Here is a 26,035-nt window from a genome sequence, read left to right on the forward strand (position 1 = left end):
TACACACAAAAAACCCTTTTCGCGAAATTGACCCGAAATCTGCTTACTTGTACACGATTTTTTGACTGGAAAGGTCAATTAAATTAATAACAACATAGACAACATTTAATAATCAGTACAGATTCCTAAACACAAATTTCCCACCTAAAGACTACTTTATTAACCACTTTTCATCTTCGTTCATGTATCAAAACAAACATAATGGCTTCGGTACCAACTGTATAAATACGACTTTTGCGAGACGTTTTTTGAGTTCGAAAGTATCAATTCAAGAATCGAGTTGTATACTTCGCTATCACGTTTACGCTTAAAATCATAGTTTTCTTCCTGTATTTCATCAGTTTAACATTTCCATACGACTCGGTACCATTTACGGTTTATTTAATATGAGAATCGATACCTTAAAATGAAATTACCGCCTGCGAAAAATGTTTTGTAAAACGTGTGAGTTAATCTCTGGCTGCACAGATTACTACTACGGCCATGTCACGAGGAGAATAAGAACAAAGGCAAGTCTATGTTATTGTTTACATAGATCGTGACGCTTTCGTATGAAAGATATTTTTTGTAAATGTAAGCCTTGTATGCTCAAAAAGCCTAAAGTAGTGACTGTTTTCGATCGTGCACTCGAATTTTAAAGTGAAGGCGGTAAATATGTAGTTAAGCGGCATTTGCGAAAAAAATGTTAAAAATCCGAAAATACTTTTATTATATGCTCTTTAACTTCCTCTTTTCATTAAACCCGGCGGGGATAAGAAATTTCAAATACTTAATTTTATAAGGAGATATCGAATTTTTTAATTTTCATAGTTGGGCGATATTTATTAAAAAAAAAAAATTAAAAATTTCGAAAATACTTTTATTCTATGCTCTTTAACTTCTTCTTTTCATTAAACCCGGCGGAGATAAGAAATTCCAAATACTTTAGGAGACTGAATTGTCAATTCTGGAAACATGTCTTTTATTCATGTAGGCCTATTCTTTTAATGATTTTTAAACTCTGATAATGTTAAAATTACTTTTATGGAACTCAAAATCATTCGTATAATTTAAGGATTATGATTGTAGTATGGTTTCTATTTTTATGTATTGGTTTTGTATTTTTACATTTTTCTCCATGATTTTAGAGAGCAGTTTTTTATGGCGAAATGAGACTATTTTTATGACGAAATCAAGATATTTTTATGACGAAATCTGTTAATTTTATTTACCATGAAAGTGGGGCCCTAGTGATAAGATACATTTTAACAACTAGAAAATTATTTACCACTTGGTACCTCAGCATGTGATTTAGGAAGGAGTCTCTAATACACCAGCGAGCTGATTTTGGTTAAGATGATAGCTTTTAAATTTCTGAGAATTTACAGATTTATTTAGATTCATATTTTTTTTGTAATTTTTCATTGTAATCCAAAAGTTGATTTGTATATCTCGCTACAAAAAATCTTTGCCTACAGCTGGGACATGTTACTTTTTTTAAAGTTATTACTGGGTGTGTTACTTTCAGAAATACACATTCAACTAAATATGTGCTCCATGTACTAGTAATACCAGTGTTGATGACATCGGAGGGAAATAATTGCTCACTCGGCCTTGAGTTTTTAATGCTTAAGTTAGTGAGTTGCATATATGAAAAATATGTCTTATACATACTTAAAGAAAAGTCTAATTAAATTTCAGCTAATTTGGCTGTTTTTACTAGGGATGAACCAATTGAATCCACTGATCCTCTGATATTCGAAAAATATTTGAGGAAAAAGATTTCAAGAAAAATATTTGAGGAAGGAAAATTCAAAAATTCATTCACTAGCTCTTGTTTAGTTGGCCATGACATTATTATTCCTACAGAAGCTATCAAAGAAATTTTTTGTAGCTGCCACAATTTACAATGCTCTGGAAATCTTTATTACTTAGGGAAAGGTTTTTGGCACAAAAATAAATTGTTAGTATTCCAGACATGTTTTTTTATTATTTTTAAAATATAAATTGTATGGGTTTGAGGGCTGCGCGCACGTTCCCGGTGATTTTAAGAAGTTATGTATGGGCGCCACCACGTGTAAGGGCACGTGGACCCGGCCGAGTCTCGCTCTCAGGGCGTGACGTAGCCCAAGTGGGGACGAGTTACCAGCCCTTTCTACCCTATCTATCCAGACCTGGCCCGCTCTAGGCGTCGGGCACGCCACACTCCTAGGCTAAGTAGGCTCACTCACCACGTGGTTAAATAAAGTACTCAGGTTTTACTTATACCCAGATTTAATTCCACGAACACGCTTCCCTCCACGCACGTTACACTTTACACGGTTAAAAAGCCTGAGGCACGAATCGACTTAAGTGAATGCATGGTCCACACACGTGGCCATGCTGTAAAGTCTGTTTAGTACAATGGTTGAAAAACTCGACTGAGACAATTAATTATTAATGCAGCCCGCCGACCGAGAGCTGCCCCGAGGAATAACGGACGAAAGAGATTTAAGAATTAATTAAGATACAGAATTACTTGATCAGTGGTTCACAACGGTTGAGGTCCCCGGGGTGCTGGCGCGTCTGCTCTCGGTCGGTGATGAAGATGAACTGAGCGAGAGCTCTGCTCGTCTCGACTAACATGGCGCCTCCGCGCCAACACAATTACCGTTATTACCTTCTGTGATTCCGTGCCCCGGCGAAAGTTAAGTAAATTATAGATTAACATTGAAAAATATATATAAATTACTGGCAATTTAAAGTTCCTTAATATTTACTTAGTTATTGAAAGTTTATATAAAAACATTCCTATCCTCGTCCAAGTCCGTGCCTATTCGGGTCCGCCCGGGCAACGTCTGTGGTTCTTTCAAGTTACATGATATTTAAATTAAAGAATATGTGAGTAAACTGCACAAACACTGGGGCAAAAATGAATGAAAACAAAAGGTTTACAATTAACATTAAACTTAGCAAATTTGGGGGTCGCCCCACTGCTTCTAAGCGCCCTCTTGCCGGGCTAGACACACACGCACACACGCACGCACGAGCGGGAGGTTTGAATAGAGATGGTGGTTGGGCGGTGTCATATCGGGCTCGAAGGGGCCGCAGGCCCGGACGACGTCAGGTTAATTGTTCTTTTATAACTTAAATCTCCGTTTTTGCACATGTATTATTTTTTTTTATTCCTCACAATTGAGGTCTAAATTCAGTTTTAAGGCACACTTTTATTAATGGAATTCAAGATTAGAATTGTAGGATAAATGTGTTTGACACATTACTAATGTTTATGTATTACTACAATAGAACTGAAACTGAACAAAAGTGGATAGTAACTACAATGGAATGTCTTCAATTCAGCATTCTGTGATTAGGCACCAATCAAGCCGCTCGCATTAAAATTTTATCCCGTGGATTCGGGTTGACTTCGCTGCCAGTTGCATTACCGAGCTCCTGGCATTTTTAGTTCTCTCGGAGTTTATCGTTGTTGTTGGTTTTATTCCAGTAGTTTTTCTTTTTTCTAGTGGGTTAAATTTCACCGATACATTGTCGTAATGATTTTATAAAGATCAATTCACATCTATATTTTCTTTTCTTTTTATAGAGTAGCTTTTAACAATTTTTTTTTTAATACCATTGTTATTAGGCTTCTGTAAATACTGTTTTTGTCATTCGATTCAAATTTTACTATGGTTACAGATATTGGATATTTTTTAAATCTAATTTAAATATACAGTGAATTTCTTTTTCGCACTTCATAGGAGTCCAAGAAAATTTTGATCTAAAATGCAGTAAAATATAAAAGAGAGGAATATTTATGGAACCATTACGAAGAAGTGTTAAAATAAAGGAAATTTAAAAAAATATATAATAATCTGGCAAAGTATTTTCTTAAACAAGTTAATTTTTAAGTTCAAAATTTGTTATGGTGATCTGATTATATGCATAAAATAATAACTTTAAATTATAGTTACTAATTGTTTTAAAAATATTAAAGCAATATTTAAATAATGTTGCAATAAAATAATTCTAAATTTATCACTAAAATCAACCTTAGCCTTATTCATGTTACATTTTATTTTTTCAATAGTTTTTTTTCTTCTTGTGAATGAGTCCCACATGGTGTAGGGCAAATCCATTGCAAAGAAATAATTTAAATGAATTATTAAACTGTAAATGTTTAGTTGTCGACTACTCGCGGCCTCGACTGTAGCGTCAGGCGAGAGGGACTCGAGATGGCCTGCTGACGGGGACGTGTGTGTCGCGCAGGCGAAGGAGAACGGCGGCCTGCGGTCGGCGCAGCAGGAGCTGGCGGAGCTGCGCTCCCGGCTGGAGTCCCAGCGGGCGCTGGAGGCGGAGTCCCGGCAGCTGGCCGCCCGGCTGGCCCGGGCCGAGGCAGACCTGCTCTCCCTGCGGGAGCAGGTCCTGCGGGAGCAGAGCGAGAAGATGGACCTGCTGAGCCAGAGGGAGTCGGAGCGGGCGGCCCGGCTAGAGGCGGAGGAGCGCCTCGGCGGGGAGAACGCCCGCCTCAGGTCCCAGCTGGACGAGCTCGGCGAGAGGATCAAGTCCAGCCAGATCGGGGCCGAGGGTGAGTGGCCCGGACTGCTTACTGCAGTGCGGCAGCTTTGGCGGACAGAGCACGGCGTATTACTTAAAATAATAAGTTCAAAATTCTAGACTGGTGTATAACAATGTGGAACCCCTGAATTACACTTTTCAAGGGGAAAACTGAAAATGGTGTTATTCGGGGGAAAGTGTAATTGAGGGGAAAGTAAAATTTTACTAAAAACTTCATGAAGATATGTATAATTCTTCGAGTCAACGCTTGCTGTAATAAAGTTTTACAACAATAACTATAGGTATTATTTTTGTTTGCAATTAACTTGAGTAGTTAATGGCAATCTCAAAACTTAAGTAAAAATATGTTATATATGCCTAACATTTAACAACTTGACCGGTCTCATCAGCATTAAATATGTCCTTAGGATGATAACCCTTCAACACATTTGGCAAAGTGTTTTTCCAGTGTTCAACTGTTTCCAAATGAACACTTTTGATTTCACCGCAAACAGTATGGTACACAACATTATATCTCTTTGAACCGATCAATCCAACCATTTGAGGGGGTAAACTCAATGCTTAATCGATCCGCAATCTTTGTTGCTTTCTCGCAAATCAACCTGCCATCCACTGGAATGTTTGCTGCCGGTGTAGCATCAAACCACTCCTTAACTAAGCCGTCCAGTTCTTGGTATTTGGACACCTTCACAGTTTTGATTTTTTTTTTTTTTTTTTGCCATTGGTCCACTTTGTTCTGCGGCATTATCAATGGATGTTCGATTACGAACAATTGTGTTTAATGTAGACACTGGATTATCCAATGCCTTGGCTAAGGCCACACGTGATCCAACGTGCTTGTCAAACTGCCTCAAAATATTACATTTTTGCTCAACTGTTTAAGCGTTTCTTTCACGACCACTCGCCATTGCACGAATATTGTGAAAATTTAATCACAAGCGTGAATAAATTATCTGTAGAACGTGTCAATAAAGTGCGAAAATTTATGTCAAGGTAAACAAAAATAAAGCCCAGAATCACTGGTACCAAACCAACACACGAACACAGCGGTTCGCAGTAGTGTTGCCAACATTTGCCAAGGAGCGAGAAACTGTACATGTATGTGCTACGCGGGCGTGTTCCTTTCACTACATGGAACGATCTGAAGAACGAAAAATATATTGTAACAATAAAAGCACCAGAATTTCCATTTGCGACGTAGTGCACAACATGCATGTACGTAACGGAACGATACTCTGTTCGAGGAATCGATAGAATCAAAATGGAATATGTATTCTTACTACAGTTGCGGTTGGCAACACGTAACAACAAGCGCTTTATTCGATGACAACAAAGGTGTATATCACGGGAAGGCATTTGATTTTACCGTGTGATTAGCGGGAATGTAATGTATTGTAAACATAGGACAAATGGCGGGACCAGCAAAAAATGGTTTAATTGACGGGAAAACGCTATTCGTGGGAATGTAATTGCTGGGTTCCACTGTATGCCAGTTGAATCTGCTGTGTGTTAATTAATATTAAAGTAAGGAAAATTAAAATTTAAACTTCATATAATTTTTTATACGTATATTATATGTATATGTATACATTTTAAGCATCTCATCACAAATTTTTTTGAAGTTAATCAGCGTTATTGTGCTTGATATGTACTTTTTATTACATATGTTTAATCTTTCATGACAAAAACAAAATCCACTATTTTAATGACTAAATCAGCATTTTTGTAATGCCACAAAATCTTGGCTGCACCAAGATGACCGGGATTCGGTGGGTGTCTGTTTGCAGAGACGATGAAGGCCCGGCTGGAGCAGGAGAAGCTGTTCCTGATCTCGGAGCAGGACCAGGACCGCGACGCGTACCAGAAGCTGCTGGCGGAGTTCCACGGGCTGGAGCAGCGGTGCGAGGAGATGGCGGGAGAGCTGGCCCGCTACCAGCGGGGCGGCGCGGACGCGGCGGGCGCCAGGAGGGGACACCAGCGCTCCCTGTCGGACACCAGCACGCTCAGCGCGCAGGACGACGCAGCCAGCGCCACGTCCGAGCTGCCCGAGGACGTGAGTCCGAGTCTTCCCCCGGCGTACTCGATTCTATGTATCGACGCATGTGTGCTGTGATGTTCTCAGAGGAGGGATATTAGTTCAGGTTCTCCCATTTGACGTTTGGTAATCTGGAAAAACCCTAAATCTGGCATGTCCGTCATTCCGGAACGTACCAGATTAAAGAGCTTTGGCTGTTGTTTACAATTGAGAACAGTATGGATGTAGTTATGCAAAAAGGAACCAACCCACAATTTTGTTATATTTTATTTGAAAATAAATTAAAATAGTACAAGGTTGATTGTACCGTCGTTGCTATTATTATATCAGTATTTACACTAGACCATTAAAATTATACCCACATTATGTTATCAATACGAGAATTACAATTTATTATTAACTTTAACTTCAAAATTCTCAGAATAGGTTTCATGTGGGTTGGTTCCTTTTTGCATAACTATGTCCAGTTGTTTTATGTATGTCTATGTACATAGTAGCAGCAGTGTGCGTTTTAAATGGGAATGAATGTGGTAATATATTTTTTTTTTTTTTTACTGAAAATGCAATATAATTTCATTTTTAAAAATTAATTCTGTAGTGCAACTTGACTGATTACAAGATTCGTTATAATACATCACAAGCTTTGTCTTCATTTCTTGCAATCAGATGTTTATAATCTCTGATTGCATTATACTATTCTTTTCACTTCTTAACATAATATCTTATAAACAAAATAAATGAAATATCACACACGTAAACAAAAATAAATAGGTACTCCCACACTGCATTTAAATTCTAAAACATTGCTTACCAAAATTAACTTGCTTAAAAATATTTTTTCAACCAATCTTAATGTAAAAGATGTCTGATATTTAACAACTACCTGTGTTTAGGATAGTCAAACTGTTTTGTCAACATTAAGATTATTAATGAATTGAAAGGAATTGATGGATAATGTTGTGTCACAATGAATGATTTTTTTTTATGCTTTTACACTTACCATTTCAATTTGATTTAGTTTGTTGAAAAGTGGTGAAATGCTGGGAGGCTGAAAGAAGTGTTGTGAGCTTATTTACCTTTTATTCCTATTTGCCTTAAATCATCTTTTTAACATCAACACATGAATCCTCTGACCCATTCTATTGCATTTCACTACCTTGTACAATTAATTACAGTCATCAGAATTGACTTTTGTTGTGCTTTGTTGCAGGACTTTGGTTATGGCTCTGTCAGGTCGACAATGAGTGCCTCAACAATAAGCAGTAACCACACACGGCTTGAGAATATCGACTGGAACAGGAAATCAGAAGTTGCCAGCCCTGATGCGAAGTCTGCTCAAAATGATCAAGTAAACAATGTAGTGACATCTTAAATGGAAAAATTTTTAACTGTGTGTGTCTTATTTCTTTCATTAGGTCTTATTTCTTTCCCGAACTTCAGGAAAATTATTTTTCTCGTCGAGATAATACCTAAGGAAAACCTATTCTTTAATAGTAAAAATTTCTGGCAAACTAATTTTTGTAATATAAAAACATATGGTTACGTTTTTGTCACAATTCTACGTCATGTAACAGACCATAACTTTGCACATGTATTAACCATTCCAAGCAAAAAAATATTACAAAAACACACATCTTGAAACATAATTCAACCCCTGTTCATAAATGCAGTTAAAAATAATAACTTGACTAAATGAACTACTAAATGTTTTGACGAACGTAAACATCTAGGTTATGCACGAACGTAAACATTATTTAGGTTATGTTTAAAAATGAACTTCACGAGAGCAGCAACGAATACATTCGAAACAACACAAAACTCGGTTTTTAATAAAGAAACTTAAAGATGTCATATGGTTTCAGTTATTTAAGTCCTAAATTTCTGTCTCTTTCAGGAACATGAATTGTTTTAAGTTTTTGCTGTTAGTCATCGTGTATGATCAAAAATAAATTACTGTAAATGAGTAGGGGAAAAGATGTTTTGTTTTTATTTACAACTAGCTGACCCGGCAGACTTCTACTGCCTAATTAAATTGCAATAAAGTCCTGTCAAAATGATTTGTAATGTGACATTTTTTTTCCTACATATTTTATAGTCGGGGCAAAAAATTCTCCTGAACAGAACCGTCACCCTGGTGATAGGGTGTTGTGAATAAGAAATATAATTAAATAAAACATATAAATAAAAATATAAATAAAAAATAAGTAATCTTTCTATTGTTAATCATGTGAAACATAATAATTTTTATTTTCATTGTAGTGCATGATTAGATCGGTAATTAGCTAGGTTTGTAGCATTTCGGGTTCTTCTACCTAAATTGATTCGTCTAATAGGAGGCATATCTATATTATAGATTATTTTGTCACATGCAATAATTAGCGATCATAGGTAAATGAACACTGCACAAAACACTATATAGGTAAGAATTTGTTTAGTGTATAAGTTGACAAAAGCAAACTCATTAGGGTAGATAACCTAAAATCCAAGAAGAAGAAAAAAAACACTGACATTGACAGTTTGTTGTTTCAACTTTTTTTTAATTTGATATGACTTGGAGTCAAATCCTTCAAGCCGTATTTAAAATAGGGAAATGAAATAATAAAAACTTAAACTTATGAAATACTTTTGGTAATGCTGGTTTTGTTTGACTGATGTAATGACTTGAAAACTGATGCATTTTAAAGTAAAACAAATGAAATAATATCGCGAAGCCGACCAAATTGAACTATTCGATTTTTTTTTTTTTTTTTTATCTCTGTGCTCCAACGCACACTGTTTTGATAGATATGATTGAACTTTGCACAGAGGTAATAAAGTTCAAATTGACTCTTTGACGTTAGGAACATACCTACATTGTTTAAACAACAATGATTGCTCGTTTTAGTTAGAAAACGTTTGTATGGGAAAAAGAAAAGGGCTGGTTTTAGGATTTTTCTGGCAATTATTCGAATTTTTCTCGCCGTAAAAACCATCTTTGAACTTCAACGAACATTTAAAAAAAAAATTGGCCAAATTGGTCCAGGCGTTGTTGAGTTATGCGTAGGGCCTGGAAAATTTCAGTGTTTTCAGTATGAAAAAAGCGGTACTTTCAAATTAGAAAAGCGGTGGTTTAAAGTCGGTATTTTCGTTATGCAATGGAAATTTTACCGGTATTTTAAATGTTGACTAAATTGTGCAGTTATTGAATATAATAGTTTACATATTTAATAAACAATCCATGTATACTAGGAATAGGCTAATATGCATAATAACAGCCAATTAAATCCAAAACAGTTACACAAAACAGACACGTTGCTATAGATGTTTGCAACTACAAATTTTTTTTTTTTTTGGCTGCCAATGCCACATGCTTAGCCGACTTTCGGTGTTTGTCAATGAAATCTTTTCTATCCCATGAAACTTTACAGTTGCAAAATTTGCACATCACTGTGCTATTGTCAGTACAATAAAACCCATGTTTCTGATACTGATATGCTCGTATTTAATTGAGTGGAGGAACACGGGGTTGCCACTTGAACAAACCCCAGCGCACAAATGAGAAGAAACTTAGTGTGAACTATACCCCAGATCAATTTTGAGCATCAAAACCATACACGAACACGGCTTATGTAAAAATAAGGTAATTATGCTGAAACACAAGACTTGGGTTAAAGGATACTTTAACCTTGTGTGGATCAAGTAGAAAACATTCGGCTATAAACGAAAGAAATAAGAACAATGCTATCCTGAAATGCTGTGACATGTTTTTGGAGTAGATAATCACAGCGACAGACCGACAGGATGCGCTCCTCCTGCCCTTGCCGTCAGCGATGTTTATTTTGACAGCTCAAGCAATTATCTTTTCCACGTCCCTTCGCAGCGTAAAAAAAAAGAGGAAAAAAAACACGCTGACAGTTTCTCACGCAGAAGGTTGAAATAAGGGAGGGAATGTGTTGAAATGTTAGTTGTGCAAGGAGGGGGGGGGGGGGGGGGTAATTGTTTTTACATGGTTTGTGGCTCTGGGAGGGATGAGCCTTGAAGAATTAGCAGGGGATGGGAGAGGTAAGCGTCGCGTCACGTCACGTATGACGTCAAGCTGCCGGGCGGGTAAGATAACATGACAGCTGAGACGGCTTTTCGTGCGATAGTGGACACGCCGAGCTCGTCTAGACACTGCCGCGTGGCCAGTCTAGAGGGGTGGTATCTATTTTTAGACGTCTTTTGTATGCCTGGCTGCTTACAGTACAGCTCTCGCCAAGATGAACGTGAACACATAGAGCCCAACAAAGTGTAACAGACTTGTTTTTCAGCCGATTTTACTCAAATTTTCGACTTTCTCTGCTCAAATTTTTCATGTTTTCTCAAAAAACGGTCATATAAACGGAATGGACGCATCAGAGGGGGCTCGAATCGGCGGGATTCTACTGTAATGGTACTTTTCGGGGATATATTCGCAGTGTAATATAGAAATGTTGTGGTTTTCGCGAATGTACTTACTTTTCGCGTTTTCATGCGAAATTCACGATCGCGAAAAATTCCAGGCCCTAGTTATGCGCTTACCAACACATTTTGCGATTCATTTTTATATTATAGATATGTGTTACTTACTATTTCTTCTTATGTATCAGTATTATTAGGTGAACTTAAAATAATTTGGACTACTAATGGTTTATGGGATGGATGAGATGTTTTTGACACATATTAATGGTTAATATTTTTTTTCTATATACCAAGTTAAGAGACATGAGTTCAATGCTGTTGCTCCTGATCCTGAAAATCCAATACCTTTCCCGACCAAATTCCGTCCCGAATAAAAATACCATTCCTGTTCACCTCTACTTTGTGTCTTATTCCCCATGAAGCAAGCAAATCAGAATTCTTTAAAAGCTCAAAATAATGTAAATTATGATTATAACCGTTGTGAAAATGCACTACTACTTTTCAAAAGAATAAGCAGCTGTTATTTAAATCATATCAGAAAACCTAACCATGATTCATCTCTTATAAAAACGTAATAAATAAATAAAAACCTTACTTACAAAATAGGGAGAGATGAAATCTGGGTTGACACAGGATCATTACAAATTTTTAATTTTGTGCATTAAGTTTTACATTTTCCGTTGTGCAGATGTAGAAAAATTATATTTTGTCTTTCATTTTAATACAACTCTGCGAGTCAAATTGTTGCTACAGGTATATCCGACTGCTTGTTTCCTTTGTGTTACAGCGCGCTCTTTGTCATTTAATGTTTCAAATTAAATTTTAAATTAAAAAAAAAATGTATGGTATGTAACATTATATTTGATTAATGCTTGATCTTGAGTGTGGTTAAATATATGTGATTAATGTTGCTACCAGATTGATGTGGGCCTCGTGCTGAAGCTTCAGCATAAGCTGAAGGATCTCGAGAAGGAAAGAAACAAGCTGCTGAAGAGAGTGGAGCACCTGGAGCGTGACGAGAGCCCGGGTGACGAGATGGCAAGAACGCGAGACACCTTCAAGGTAACAATGTGCAGATAAGTAGGTGCCACTGCCGTGTTGACTACACCTTGTCAGAAGTTTATCCCTCCAGAGTTTACTAAACAATTATTATATTTTTTTTTTAGTGTAGTTTGCCTGATACTATAATTAGAGACCCCGAAAAATGGTGAAGCGCGAAATTCACGAAATAACGCGAAAATTTGATACTTTAAACAAATTTTGCGACTTTCCTTTGATTTTGACATAGTCACGAAATTCACGAATTTTCGCGCGAAATTCACGCTTTTTCGCACAAAATAATGTCCTTATGTCGTAGGTTCGATTTATTTACGCCATCATAAACATAGGCGTGAAATAAACATAGACTGAAAGACTAGTGCCGTGATATTATCTTCGTTTTGACACGTTACTGAAATTCACTTATTTTTATTACTCTGTTTACAAACAGTAAATATTGCCATCGCAAATTAAAACAAAATGTAAAAATTGTCAACAATCGATATGTGCGTACTACCAACATAACAAATTGACTCCACAGTTTTCGTGTTTTGAATAATGGTCGTTTCTGCCGCAAGGCGCACTGGTGTCGATTTTTCTAACCTAATTTAATCGCATCGAGCTAAGATGGCAGTCATTTTTGCGTGCACATATCTATGATTGTTTACAACTACCGTCCACATTTTGTAAGTTTTGTGATACAATTGAATTTGTGGCTAAGATGCCGAAAACTTCGACAATGTTTGATCGCGAAAGAGAGATACAATCGGATGATTTAATATTTTTGATCAGCGGGACAAAATTATGATGTGCAAGTTCTGCAACGTGCGGGTTGATTGTACACGCAAAGACACGTGCAAAAAGCATGTGACAAATGACACACACAAAACAAAACAAAAAAGACAATTATTTTCTCAAGCATTCTACCGTGTCTGAACAAATCTCGATAGGCGACAGCATGAATAAAGCTATCAAGCTTTAAAGTGCAGAAAACAAGAATTTTTTTTCTGATTTTGTTAATATGATGCTGTAAGTTAACATTCCTTTGGAAAAAGCTGATCATCCAGCTATGAGGGAATGGTGTAACACCCATGTTGAAGGTTAGCCTTATTTATTTAGAAATGTTTTCCCCCTCTAATAAAAGTTCATAAGCATATGTAGTCCTACAATATTATCGATTAACTTACCTTTACTTTAAATAAATATGCAAGTACCTCAGATTAACAAACACATAAATAGGATGGATTGCATTGTGAAATGGTGAGCACACCACAATATATTTTTGACTGATTGATTGATGGTTTGACTCTGTATTCCAGCAGTACCTAATCTAGAAAAGGTTAGGTTAGGTTAGGTTTGGCTAAGAATTGTTTTGAATAAATTAGCCCATTAATATTTTCAGCGATAACCTTATAAATGCTACCTATTTATAAGTATATTGTAAGTTATGTATACATTTTAGGTGCAGGGGATTTGCCATCATCAGCCAACACTCTTAGAGAAACTTATGTCCCAAAAATTGGCCAGGCAAATAAGGAAGCAGTAAGGCTATGAGGTTTTTTTTACACCGCCAATGGCATAATTTTTTCACAATTTTTTGGGGTCTCTACTGATTGCTTATTTTTACACCGATTTTTTTGCACCGCTTACTAATTTTTACACCGGTTTTTTGCACCGCTTTTGTCATTTTTTTACACCGAAATGAGCCAGTTTTATTTACCATTTTCTGGGGTCCTTAACTATAATGTTAAGATGTACGTATGTAGTATAAATGCAGCGTACTTGGAGGTGGCCAGTGCAGTAGATGTTACGGAGTTTCGAGTCTGGAAATTATAGTTTGTCCAACGCGCGTTCTCTGTCAACAGCTGAGTTAGCTACATTTGATGGCCCGCATTCTTTCGTAGCAAGTGTGTACTATGATACGTTAGTTCACGTCACAGATTCAAGTGGCTTGCGTTTGCGTCAGAGTTTTTGTTTTTCTATTTAAGTTGAAGAAAGGTTTTTGTTGCATGACTTACTAATTTAAAATGTTTGGCGTGCTCCTTTAAACTTCACTTTTTAAATAAACGTACTTTCCATGAATGGGTTTTGTTTTCATAAATAACTATATCTAACAAACAAAAAAAAATTTCTTGCATAATTGTCGCACCCCTACTTTTCAAACTTGATTTTAGAATAAAATGTGCGACGATTATGCGATAAATCATGGTACTTCGGAATGAGGTTATGTTACCAAGAGAAACAGTGGGTTCCGCATACAGTATGCCGGCTATGTGTTGAAGTGTTAAGACAGTGGACTTACGGTAAATCAAAATCATTGTCATTCGGTATTCCTATGTTGTGGCGGGAACAAAAAAAATCATACAGATGGTTGTTATTTTTGTTTGACCAATGTAACAGAATATAATTCTAAAAACAACGCCAAAATTGTGTATCCTGATGTTTCGTCTGTAACAAAGCCATTTCCACATGGACCCGAATTACCCATACCAGTTCCTACCAACACTTTACAGCTTCGAAACGCCTTTATCACAAAACTCGGAACAAAGTGATCATCTGCAAAGCAGTGGTGGAATTTTTCACCCTAAAAATGACCCTCGACCTTTAAAACATCAAGAACTGAATGATTTGGTACAGGATCTTGGATTACCTAAGGACACTGCAGAACTTCTCGGTTCTTGACTAAAAGAAAACAATTTATTAGATCCTGCAACTACATTTTACTGGTATCGAAGCAGAGAACAAGAATTTGTGGAGTATTTTAAGAAAGAGGATAATTTAGTATTTTGCTGTGATATTGGCGGTTTAATACAAAAATTCAATATCGAATACAATACACAAGAATGGCGACTCTATAGATTCTTCAAAAAGAAGCTTAAAGGCTGTCCTTTTGCATATCGGCAATAAATTTGCATCGATACCTGTAGCTCATTCAGTTTATCTTAAAGAAACTTAGGAAAACTTGAAAAATGTTTTGGAGAAAATAAAATACATTGAACACAAATGGTTAGTTTGCGGTGACTTAAAAATCATATGCATGCTTCTTGGTCAACAGCAAGGCTACACAAAATTCCCCTGTTATATTTGTGAATGGGACAGTAGAGCAAGAAATTTACTTTGGAAAAAAACTGATTGGAAAATTAGAATGGAATTGAAAGTTGGAGTAAAAAATGTCATCAATCCGAGCTTGATGGATCCCGAAAAAATATTGCTTCCACCACTTCACATGAAACTTGGTTTGATTAAACAGTTCGGAAAGCCATTACCGCAAGATGGAAATATGTACTTTCAAGTATCTTTGTTTGTTTCCCTAGCTTATCTGATGCGAAGTTGAAAGAGGGAATATTTACGGGACCTGATATCAGGAAATTGATTAGGGATACAGAATTTGAAAAAGTGATGACAACCTTGGAGTAAAATGCCTGGCATGGCTTTTAAAACGTCGTATCTTATTTTCTAGGCAACAAAACATCCTGTGTATAAAAATATTGTCCAGGAAATGTTAAATGCCTATAAAAATTTAGGCTGTAATATGAGTCTAAAAATTCATTTTTTGAAGTCTCACATTGATTGTTTCCCAAAAAAATCTAGGTGACTACAGTGAAGAACAAGGTGAACGATTTCATCATGACATGAGATGGAAGAAGATATCAAGGCCTTTGGGACGTTAATATGATGGCGGACTATTGCTGGATGATACACAGAGATGAAATAAAAAATCATAAACGAAAACCAACAATGCAGCTTTTTTTAAAAAAAGAAACATTATTAATTGTTTTCTTCATGGATACTCTAATGTTGTATTTTAATAGCTATAGACTCAATAAAACTTTATAAAATATTCTAAAATGATTCTCATTCATTTTATTAAATTTCTGTTTTGTTCTTTTTCGTATTCAAATACTATATCATCTAAATCTGATAAATGTGAGATGGATTATATCATATGAATACCATTTTCTATTACTTTTAAGACAATTAAAACATATTAACCATTTAACAAAAAAACTAGGAATGGGCCGGTCGAATCCTCGAATCCCACCGAATCTCTAGTAGCCGATTCGAAATTTGAGGGAAAAGATTCGGGATTCGAGGAAAAATATTGATGTAAATGTAGTACTTTAAAAACTTAAATGCTTACAATTTACTTGGCCTGATTACGTTTTCCTTAGAACACATCCTATTGAGGTACAGTAGAACCTCGTTAATACGTGATGGTCAGGACCGAGATAATCATGGATTACCGAATTTCACGGACTAGCGATTAAAAGCCCGGAAGGTCTTGTCAAGCTTCTCAGACACCGGCGTGCAGCTGGGTTAAGGCCGTTCACGGTAAGGGCCGGCCATCTTCGAATTAGTGTCTCGGCTTAATAAAAATACAGCACTGCCTAGCCATTAGTTCACGGTCATTTACAACAGCAGAAGAGAGAAAGATAAGATCGTGCTGACCTTGCACCCCCCCCTCGTACAGCCGAATGCCAGCCAGACACATGCCAGCCAGACACGTCACTCGCCAGGTGCCTGCAGTGAGTTGGCGGGTGGAAACAAACAAAGGGAGACGGGAAGCAGAAGTCAGGACATCCCCCTCAAGTTTAAACAGTGACAAATGTGACAGCTGAAAGGGGGGTGACACAAAGGGTCCGTACAAACAGCGTTGCAGAGTTTGGCGGCCCACGCAATGGCTTGTAGTGTTTGCCGGCCGCCTTTTAAGCGCTGACAATTTTTACTTCTTTTTTTTCTTCTCTTTTAAATCGTCCCGGATTATCCGATTCCCGAGTTAGCGCATCACGAATTAACGAGGTTCTACTGTATTGTACTTTTAATTCGTTATTATATAAAAAAAATTATGAAGCATGTACTGATTTGGGAAACTTACTTTATATTCATGAACATGGATGCATTGTCGCTACATTGGCATTAAATAAGGCATAAATCACATATGTATTCCCAGAATATGCTAAAAAAGAAAATAAAGCACATTAAGTTCTAGACTAAATATGAATCTTGTTTTTTTTTAAATAACTTTACCGAGAAATCTGTTACTTAGTAATACAACAATAATGCTGACTTTCATCACAAGTTACGGTCGCACATGTAGTAATAACAATGAAATAATGAATGACAAAAATTAATACATTATACAATTATTATTTTAATCGCAATTCAATTTTAAATATTCTGATACACGTTCTATTTATGAATTTTTTTAGGACCAAGTTTGGTTTGTGTAGACTACCAACGTTAAAATATGTATTATCTGAGAATTCCATGATGGCCAACCGATGAATTTGTTAGCCAATCATTTTGAGCAACACAAAAAATAACTAATATTAATATAAAGAATTTTAATGGGTAAACTAGAGAAAACACCCCGTCACTTTTAACTTCGGGCATATTAATCACTATGCTTTAGTGAGGCTTAATTTTAAGACGCACGACAATATTTCTTATGGCCTAAAACCATTGAAGCCAAGATGGCGCCTTCAGTTTCCATTAAATATTTCAGGAAAGCATTTACCTTAATTTGGGACTTTAAACAAATGTCAAGTTGGTAACTACAAAATATTGTTCCTTCGGATGTTGAATTTCATTTTCCGATTTCCGTGGATACATGAATCACTGTACTCACAGATAATGCCTGAATGCCTTAAATCCACCAAGTCTGATTCTACAGCAATTGATGAAGTGACCAGATTCTTACGTGATCCTACAGTTAACCCAGAAATAAACATTCTCGAATACTGGAAAACTCAGTCTGCGTGTTCACCCAGGCTACATAAACTGTCCAAAAAATATTTGTGTTCACCACCTGCGACAGTGTTCTCTGAACGTTTGTTCAGCACTGCAGGAAACATGTGACCAAAAACGGAATCGTCTTGATCCAGACTGTGCCAAAATCCTTGTTTTTTTAAATAAAAATTTAAAGGGTTAAATAATTCTGCATAAATTTTAATTTTTTCTCTTAACTTATAAATTATTTTATAATTAACCCTTGAGAACTGGATTCGGATTCGAGGGGTGGATTCGAGGTACTGTTTGGGATTCGGATTCGAGATTCGGATTCGAGAAAAATGGGATTCGAACCATCACTTAAAAAAAACTTTTCAAAATGAAATTTCGCAGACCTGTGTAATTTTTATATTTCCTGTTAAATGTGAAAGAAACATTTTTATTATATGTTAAATTTTGATTCAAAAAATATTTTTAATTCATATATAATTGTATGCTCAATTCAAAATTTGATTTTATTCGCAAAAGCTTGTTACAAGAAGCAATTCTCACAGCTGAGTTAGTGAGTTATCCCTATGCCTAGACCAGCATTGCAAGTTATACCTATTAGTTTATTTTCATGTACTTTATATTCATAGTACACGCACACATTTTGATCGGTGTCAAATGTGAAATGTAATGATTTTACTAGTCATTTGATTTTTATGAACCTTGGTTTGTCACCTTTTTTCGTCATCTGATTCGTTTCGTTTCTGGTCTTTATTATTTTTTATTTTTTTGGATCCAAGCTTACAAAATATTTCGGACAATATGTTATGTTAGTCTCCTATCATTCTTTTTGAGTGATATTTGAGAGACAAATTCACAATTATGTTTTACAGTTTTTGTCATAATTTGGTGTCATAGCAGACTTTCTGGTTTTTAATTATTAATGTGACCTTCCCACATTTGTACATAGGTGTACGACTGGTCGTAGTCATGTATAATTTGTTTTGCCAAAGGTGTATGCGCAGATGTTGGTACTCATCTTATCACTATCTCCGAGATAGCTGAATGGTTGGGGCAAGAGATAAGCTGCCTTAGTCATTGGCGGACCATGTTGTGGAACAGTTGCAGGAGCTGGAGATAGAGAACGAGAAGCTCAAGGATGACTTGGCCTCCATGCGGAGGAAGATGGCGGAAGGCGACCCGGGAAGCCAGGAGCTACTGCGTACGTATCCAGCCCGACGGTGATGGTGGTAGCAGTAGCGTTGCTCATCCCAATCTTAGCATTTGTAATCTGACTGACCGGGATGTGTAAGTTGGTTACTGTTAAGAGTGGGAAATTCTCTACAGCTCTTACCATTTGATGCATAATGTTTTTTTATAGATAAAATGAAGTAGGATATTTTGCTTCAGCGTGCTTTTTGGGTCTACACTGCTCATTGTAAATCTAAGATCCGGGAGACTGTTCAATCTATCCTTAAACAAGAACAGCTAATACTTGAGGCTTGTAGGTATTTTTCTCCTAACAGCTATGAAACACACAAGGTTTTGTATGTAAATTTAAAGGTTACACCTAGCTTTCAGATATCTTACATGGAAAGTGTATTTACAAATTTTTTTTAGTTACAGTCTGTCATGTATTTATTTCGAATTTGACAATGACATTTTTCGAAAGTAGTACTATTGTAACTTATTTCCCAACTGTCTCAGGCAAAGCAATAGAAGATTGTAAACAAACACTGATAACCACATGTTGTTTACTAACACAGTTGAAAGACTTAAATTGGCAGTAGACTGCATATACATTTTGTACCAATTTGAGACACGTTACATGAGTATATTCTGTTTTGCTGAAATGAAGTATTTTATATTGCTTTTCTGGAGACAATAATTTTATTGAGTCGCGTCCCTGTTGGAGTTGCTAGACTTCTGATTTGTAGCCACATCGAAGGTAAAGACATCACCCACGTTTGTCGCCATTGCAGTCACCATCATCAGGGTAGCAGTGTAGCAAGTACTTACTGAGGATGTAGGAAGTTCTCCTGCCTTTTGTACACTATCTTGCTTTAACCTTCTCATAAATCCAAAAGCAGGAGTACAGGCAAATGAAATAAATTAGTTTAAAGACAAGTTAGATTTATTAGTAGATTTCTCAAATACATTAATATTGCCTATCTCAACAGTCTTTAAGGAACTCACAAATCATTAAAAAAATTAAAGCACACCAAACAAAAAGATCATAAGAGATCAAAAACATTGATTTGTAACCCAATTACTTGATCATATAACAAATGGAACACTAAATGTTTTGTTCAGCTGCAGTACCTATACAGGTTTAACGTCTGTGTAATGTAAACATTACTCTTCACAGTAGTATCATTACCCATGTAACATGTTATCTCTCACACCACAACATTATACATTTAAACTTATGTATATGTTAGTTTAAATGCCAACCAACATTTGCATAAAACTCCAGCCATAACTTGCAATATATGCACAACTAAATATAAACATATTGATTTTGTAGAATCATAAGTAAACATTAAATATTAGAGCCCAGTTTTTCCACAGATAAATCACACTCTAAGGTTAAATATAAATAGATATACAAATTCTATAAAAAGTACGTATTTGCTTAGCTAACTCTTAAATTTGTTTGTGTGTGTGTGTGTGTGTGTGTGTTTGTATGTGTGTTTTTTGTGTGTGTTTGTGTGTGTTTTTTTATACATAATGTTTCAGTGTATATAAATAGACCTGTGTGCAAATTCATGATGGTCAACTAGTGCAGAATCTCATAATTACACTTAAAATGCACTATCAACTCTGAGCTCCTCTTAGCAAATAATTACCTTTCAGGCCAATTTACTTAAGCACAACATATTTTTATGGGCTCTCGATATCACAAAGCCTCACTATACTTTTTTTTTTTTTTTTTAAAAAAACCTTACAATTTTATAATTTCACTAACAAAAATTTGTAATTACTAGAGTATCATATTTTTAATTCATAACTATTTATTTAACACATGCTCTCATAAGCTTTGATAATGGCCCAGGTTATGTAGTTTGCTCAGATATAACATTTGAAACTGTCACTTTCTTCTGTATTACTAATTTTTGCCAATTTTAAGCTGCACGACTACAGATATTAACAGCAATAAATATTGCAATTAATCAGAGTTTGTTAAATTTGATTAAAGCACAGCAACTCCACAATCCTAAATCAAAATAACTCTCTTTAGCAGGCAGATAATTTTCAATATTAAATCGCAGATTTAAGATTTCTCACAGCAAGTATTATTTCGCAAACTTAAATAGTTCTTTCTTTTCCTCCCTATAAAAATTAGGTTTTTAATTTGATTCACAATGGCACTGATCATAAAAAAATACTGTAATGAAACATCTTTCCAATACCCTCATCAATATTTGGGGAGGGAAACTTAGTTTATTCATGAAGCTCGAAGAATTTCACAGGAAACATATTCATGTGCTCATAACATTTGTCAGCTCAAGTGAATGAACACAATGCCAGACTGATTTCCAATACAGCCCATACTGTATTAAATTGGAACACAGTTGACATAACCATTGTTTCTTCACAAACTCATTGCAGCACACAACCCACATGTTTTAACTCATGACTCTTCTTTACAACAGTGTAAAACACTTCGCTGCATGTCTCACTTAAACCTCAGTAAAATTGTACAATATTAGTTCGTGCAGACATATGCTTCCTTTCAGTCATTGCCAGCAAGTCTCTCTGCCCGATCAAAGAACCTATTCTCCATCTCTCATAGGCAAACCACTTCACTCAACTCGGCTCACAGTCAAAGAACATAGAGCGTGCGCCAAGACTACGAGAGCCATCTAGTGCCAGACAACTTGACCACAAGCAGTAACCACAGAACCATCGCATGGCTTGCAGCACGGCCTTTAACTAAACTACCACAGAGCTGTGCAAACAGCCCACGCTCCCAAGACTCGGCTACACAGGTGCTGGCCCCAGGTGGACCAACATTGGGAAAAAAAACCAGAATGTGGCGAACACCATATGTTCATCACACTTTTGATACTCCCGATTGACAATTGCCGATCTGCGACTGTCGACCTAAACGTTGGTGATATCTTCGCTTTTTGACACTGCTACAACCCGGAAACCAAACAACTCCAGACATTGGCTGTGAAAGTCTTTTCTTCTTCATCCCCTCCCTCCTGCCTTTTGTACACTATCTTGCTTTAATCTTCTCATAAATCCAAAAGCAGGAGGACAGGCAAATGAAATAAATTAGTTTTAAGACAAGTTAGATTTATTAGTAGATTTCTCAATCACATTAATATTGCCCATCTCAACAGTCTTTAAGGAACTCACAAATCATTAAAAAAAAATTAAAGCACACCAAACGAAAAGGTCATAAGAGATCAAAAACATTAATTTGTAACCCATGACTGTGAACGTAATCTGTCTTGTCACATTAGTAGTAAGGTTTCCTGTGAATTCTCCTTGCGTGATTATCGTCCAGTCAGGGTGAACCCAAGCATTAATAAAAAATACTTGGAACTGAACCGGGGCTTGTACGGTGCCCTGACCCCTCGACGGCCCTGGTCGCATGCGTGCCTGACTTCGCAGGCCAGCTGGAGGCGAGCCAGGAGGAGCTCAGCCGCCGCCGGGACGAGTGCGTGCAGCTCCACGCGGTGCTGGCCAACCAGACGAGGGGCCTGAAGAGCGTCGCCAGCAACTACAGCAGCAACGTGGACATCATCAACGAGGACGGCGAGCTGATGCTGGCCTTCGAGGCGCAGAAGAAGATCAACAGGTATTGCTCGTGTGCCTGCTAATGTTACTTTTCCAAATTCAATTAGTGTTGTTTTATATCCAAATTAACTTAAATGAACTGGAAAAAAAATGTATTTATTGGTTTACCGTTAAATACTATAATAGCCTATGGAAATCTAGGTTTATTAGTAGAGACCCGGGAAAATTCGCGAATTCATTTCTAGATAGGCTCAAATACAAATAGTTATACCTCAGTGCTGCCTCTGCTATTATTGGCTCACAACTCACCTGGGTGACTCTGGGGCCGATGAGAAACGCCCGACCAAAGCTTTATCGAATCACAGGCTGCTGGCTACGTTGGGACGTTTCACAAGATACCAGCCAATGAGTGGGTGACATTTGACCGAGTGTAGGTAGAACTATGGAGTTCATCCTGCAGGTCATTGAACCCGCGAATTTTTCCGCTCCCTATTTATTAGGTATGTGGACCTTTTGTCTTGTGTGAGACTTACCAAAGGACGTCACCCAGGCTGGACTGGACTAGTTAATCCGTGTGTTCTAGTCAAATGGACACTCCCCTCTCTAGACTCAGCACGCATTCATGTGGACACTCTGGTACAGGATAACGAGCTGGGAAAGTAGTACTCACATCTGGTTGTGGTTTTGTACCGATTTATTACAGCGCCTAAATGCACTCAGAAGTACAGCTGTAATAATCCTCCACACTCAATTAAATGGTAATTTAGTTAATTTACAAGGCACTTGCTCACAGTCCTAAACGTTGTGCCGGGGGATTTCCTGTATATACCACACCTGTCAGCCAGTCCAAGAAGATGATGCCTGTTCGCATGCCTAATGAAGCGAAGCGGTTAACAAATGTAAGGGGGGGGGGATTGGTTTGGTGTGATCCGCACGGAGCCCCAGATGTAACGAAAGAAATGGTTTAGTGAAAATTTGGTTGACTATGGATTTAAATATCAGTTAAAACAAGTAATTGTTGGAAGACTCTGTGAGACAGCGTCTGCCATCGCCGATGGGCCACGCTGGTCTCTTGGACTTTTGGAAATGACTACAAAGGCTCCACTTCCGCTCCTGCGGAGTGGAAGTGGCAACAAAACATTGTTTGAATATGAGATGCTGCCCGTCTTGCTGCTTAGCATCTTAAAATCAAAGAAAACCATCTTTAAAACTCATAACTGGCGGCGGCTGGCAGTGATATCACAGGGTGCGCTCCTACAGCGATGGACAGTACTGAGACCGGGCTTTGTATACTGCCCAGGGCAGTACCATTTGATGGCTTATATCTTTAATAATATACGTATCAGTTTTCCTCCTCTGGTAGTAAAACACGTGTATTATCAATGTTCATGTATGTTGTGTATGTTGCCGTGCAACAGAACTTCTCATGCCTATTGGTGTTTGTAACAAAAATGTAGGTCTTTATTTTCTACACCATTTGACTTTTAAGACATTATAAAGTGTGAACATTCTTAAAGAATGATATAGCGTGTGGTTTTATGTTATGACTACCCAAATCTGGTAGTTTTTATTACTATTATAGTTATTATTATTAAATTAATTTAGAGATAGTAGGTACTTGCAGCAGCTCTTGTAGAAGTCCCAAAAATATCTGTCGAGAAAGAAGTATTATCACTAACTTTTAAAATTGAAATGCTGATCATTCTGGTTGATGTTCACTTGGTTTTTTTATTATTAATAAAATGGGAAGGTAATTTTTTTTATTTTGTTAAATTTTCCTCTCTTTGAATAATTCTTATTGTGCAGAATTTTAAATTCAAATATTTGTGTGCTGTTTGCCAAGTCTTCATGCTTATTTATAATTATTCTAGTTAGCTGTGAAGTTTTTTTTTATGTAATATGTTCTGACACTAACAGAGATTAGTTTCTGTAAACCAGGCTTTTTTAAATTTTTTTTTTCATCAGCAAATATGGATTTATAGTGCACTAAGAAAGTAATGATGTTGTGTCTTTGTTAAATTACAGTATTTTACCTTTTGTTTCTTTGAGTAAGAGTGATTTTTTTTGTTCAAATTAAAGATAATTTTTCCATGCAATTACTCAATATTTATTTACCTCTAGAACTCTTGAGGTTTTTGTACTACAGTATTTCTACAATGCTGCATGGAGTGTGTCGATAGGAAAATGCTCAAATGGTAGCAAGGTCACAGCTTTTTTGTTTTGTTGAATTTGAGCTTTTGCTTTCCAAACAGTGTTTGAACTGTGGTGTATACTTTCACAAAACAATATCACCTTAACAGTAGCAATACTAGTGCATGTTATAATTTGTATTTGACCCACAAGATAATGTGTTTCGTTCCTTTACCTGCCAGTTGTGCTACCATAAATAGGAAGACTGGAAGGTGAGTAATTTGGGTCACTTTGAAGTAGTTCCATTGATCAAAATACCCCCTGTACATTTTGTTTAGTAAAATCGCAACCTTTAGTATTTGCAATATATTTTTTGCTTATTTGTTACATTTTTTTATCTTTTTCATAATTTACTAGGGTTGTAAATAAAATAGTACCAAACTCTATGGAAGGGTTAACAACTAAATTGCATAGCTTTCACCATCAAACAGTAAACTAGATAGAACAGTAATCTTAAATATAAGTAGTCTGTTGCAAAAATGTGCAGGAATGAATTGAGAATTGTTGGGCATGTTGCTGTAAAAGTTTCTGCAATCACAAACCTATTCTGTATCCTCAAACCTATATACAAGATTGATGGGTCTCTGACATCTGTGGAAGACAAAACTCCAAACGAAAACCTAGCTGGTGTGTAAAAGATTACATGTTCTTGTGGCAAGGTATATATAGGATAAACTGGCAGACAAATAAACACAAGAATTAAAGAACATATCAGCGTCTATAAACATGAAAACCCATGATCAGCTATAGCAGAACACTCCTAGGAAACCAGACTTCCTGACATCCTGCACCTGATTTCAACAATTCCACACGGTAGCCAACATCTGACAATACAAGAAAAGATACATTCGAGAATCAGCAGAAATATTAAAACACCCAGCTAACATAAATAGAGAAGATGGATACAAATTAAGTAGAATACGAAATCCACTCTTCAGAAAATCTCAAAATTAACTCTGCATCCAACAAGACAAGTCGCCTCGGGTTGGCCAAACAGCCCAGACAATCAGAAGAGAAGAGGCCACTGATTTGCCAGCACCCCCAGCCAATCACAGAAGCCCAGCCCCGATTGGCCAAACCAACAGGCCAACTAGACAAAAGGAAGTCTGTGATTGGCCCACAGCTGAAGCCAATCGGGAAACACTTCTCTCAGGCAAGAGTGTTAAAGGTAGAGGAACTTGTAATAACATCAGTAGGTAACTCTACCCTGATGGCGACTGCCATGTCGACCGAAACGTCAGTGATATATTCGCCTTGGACACTGCAACAACCCAGAAGCCAAGCTCCTTTAGACAATGGCCGCAAAAACCCGTAGTCTTTATCAAATCTATACTTAATAATCAGGAA

The 26,035-nt window shown here is 36.7% G+C and overlaps 1 protein-coding gene across 3 annotated transcripts in view; it reads left to right on the forward strand.

Annotated features, from left to right (window-relative positions):
• The window catches only part of LOC134528276 (unconventional myosin-Va), a 138,138-nt gene that overhangs the window by 98,400 nt on the left and 13,703 nt on the right, over positions 1-26,035 (forward strand). For all 3 annotated transcript variants that reach the window (XM_063361758.1, XM_063361757.1, XM_063361759.1), the window contains 6 exons: positions 4,228-4,546; positions 6,324-6,589; positions 7,782-7,919; positions 11,909-12,052; positions 18,869-18,968; positions 22,373-22,559. In XM_063361758.1, coding sequence (XP_063217828.1) covers positions 4,228-4,546; positions 6,324-6,589; positions 7,782-7,919; positions 11,909-12,052; positions 18,869-18,968; positions 22,373-22,559 — 1,154 coding nt within the window. The remainder of the gene's footprint in view (positions 1-4,227; positions 4,547-6,323; positions 6,590-7,781; positions 7,920-11,908; positions 12,053-18,868; positions 18,969-22,372; positions 22,560-26,035) is intronic.

This window comes from Bacillus rossius, chromosome 1 (genome assembly GCF_032445375.1).
Source record: "Bacillus rossius redtenbacheri isolate Brsri chromosome 1, Brsri_v3, whole genome shotgun sequence".
Taxonomy (NCBI): domain Eukaryota; kingdom Metazoa; phylum Arthropoda; class Insecta; order Phasmatodea; family Bacillidae; genus Bacillus; species Bacillus rossius.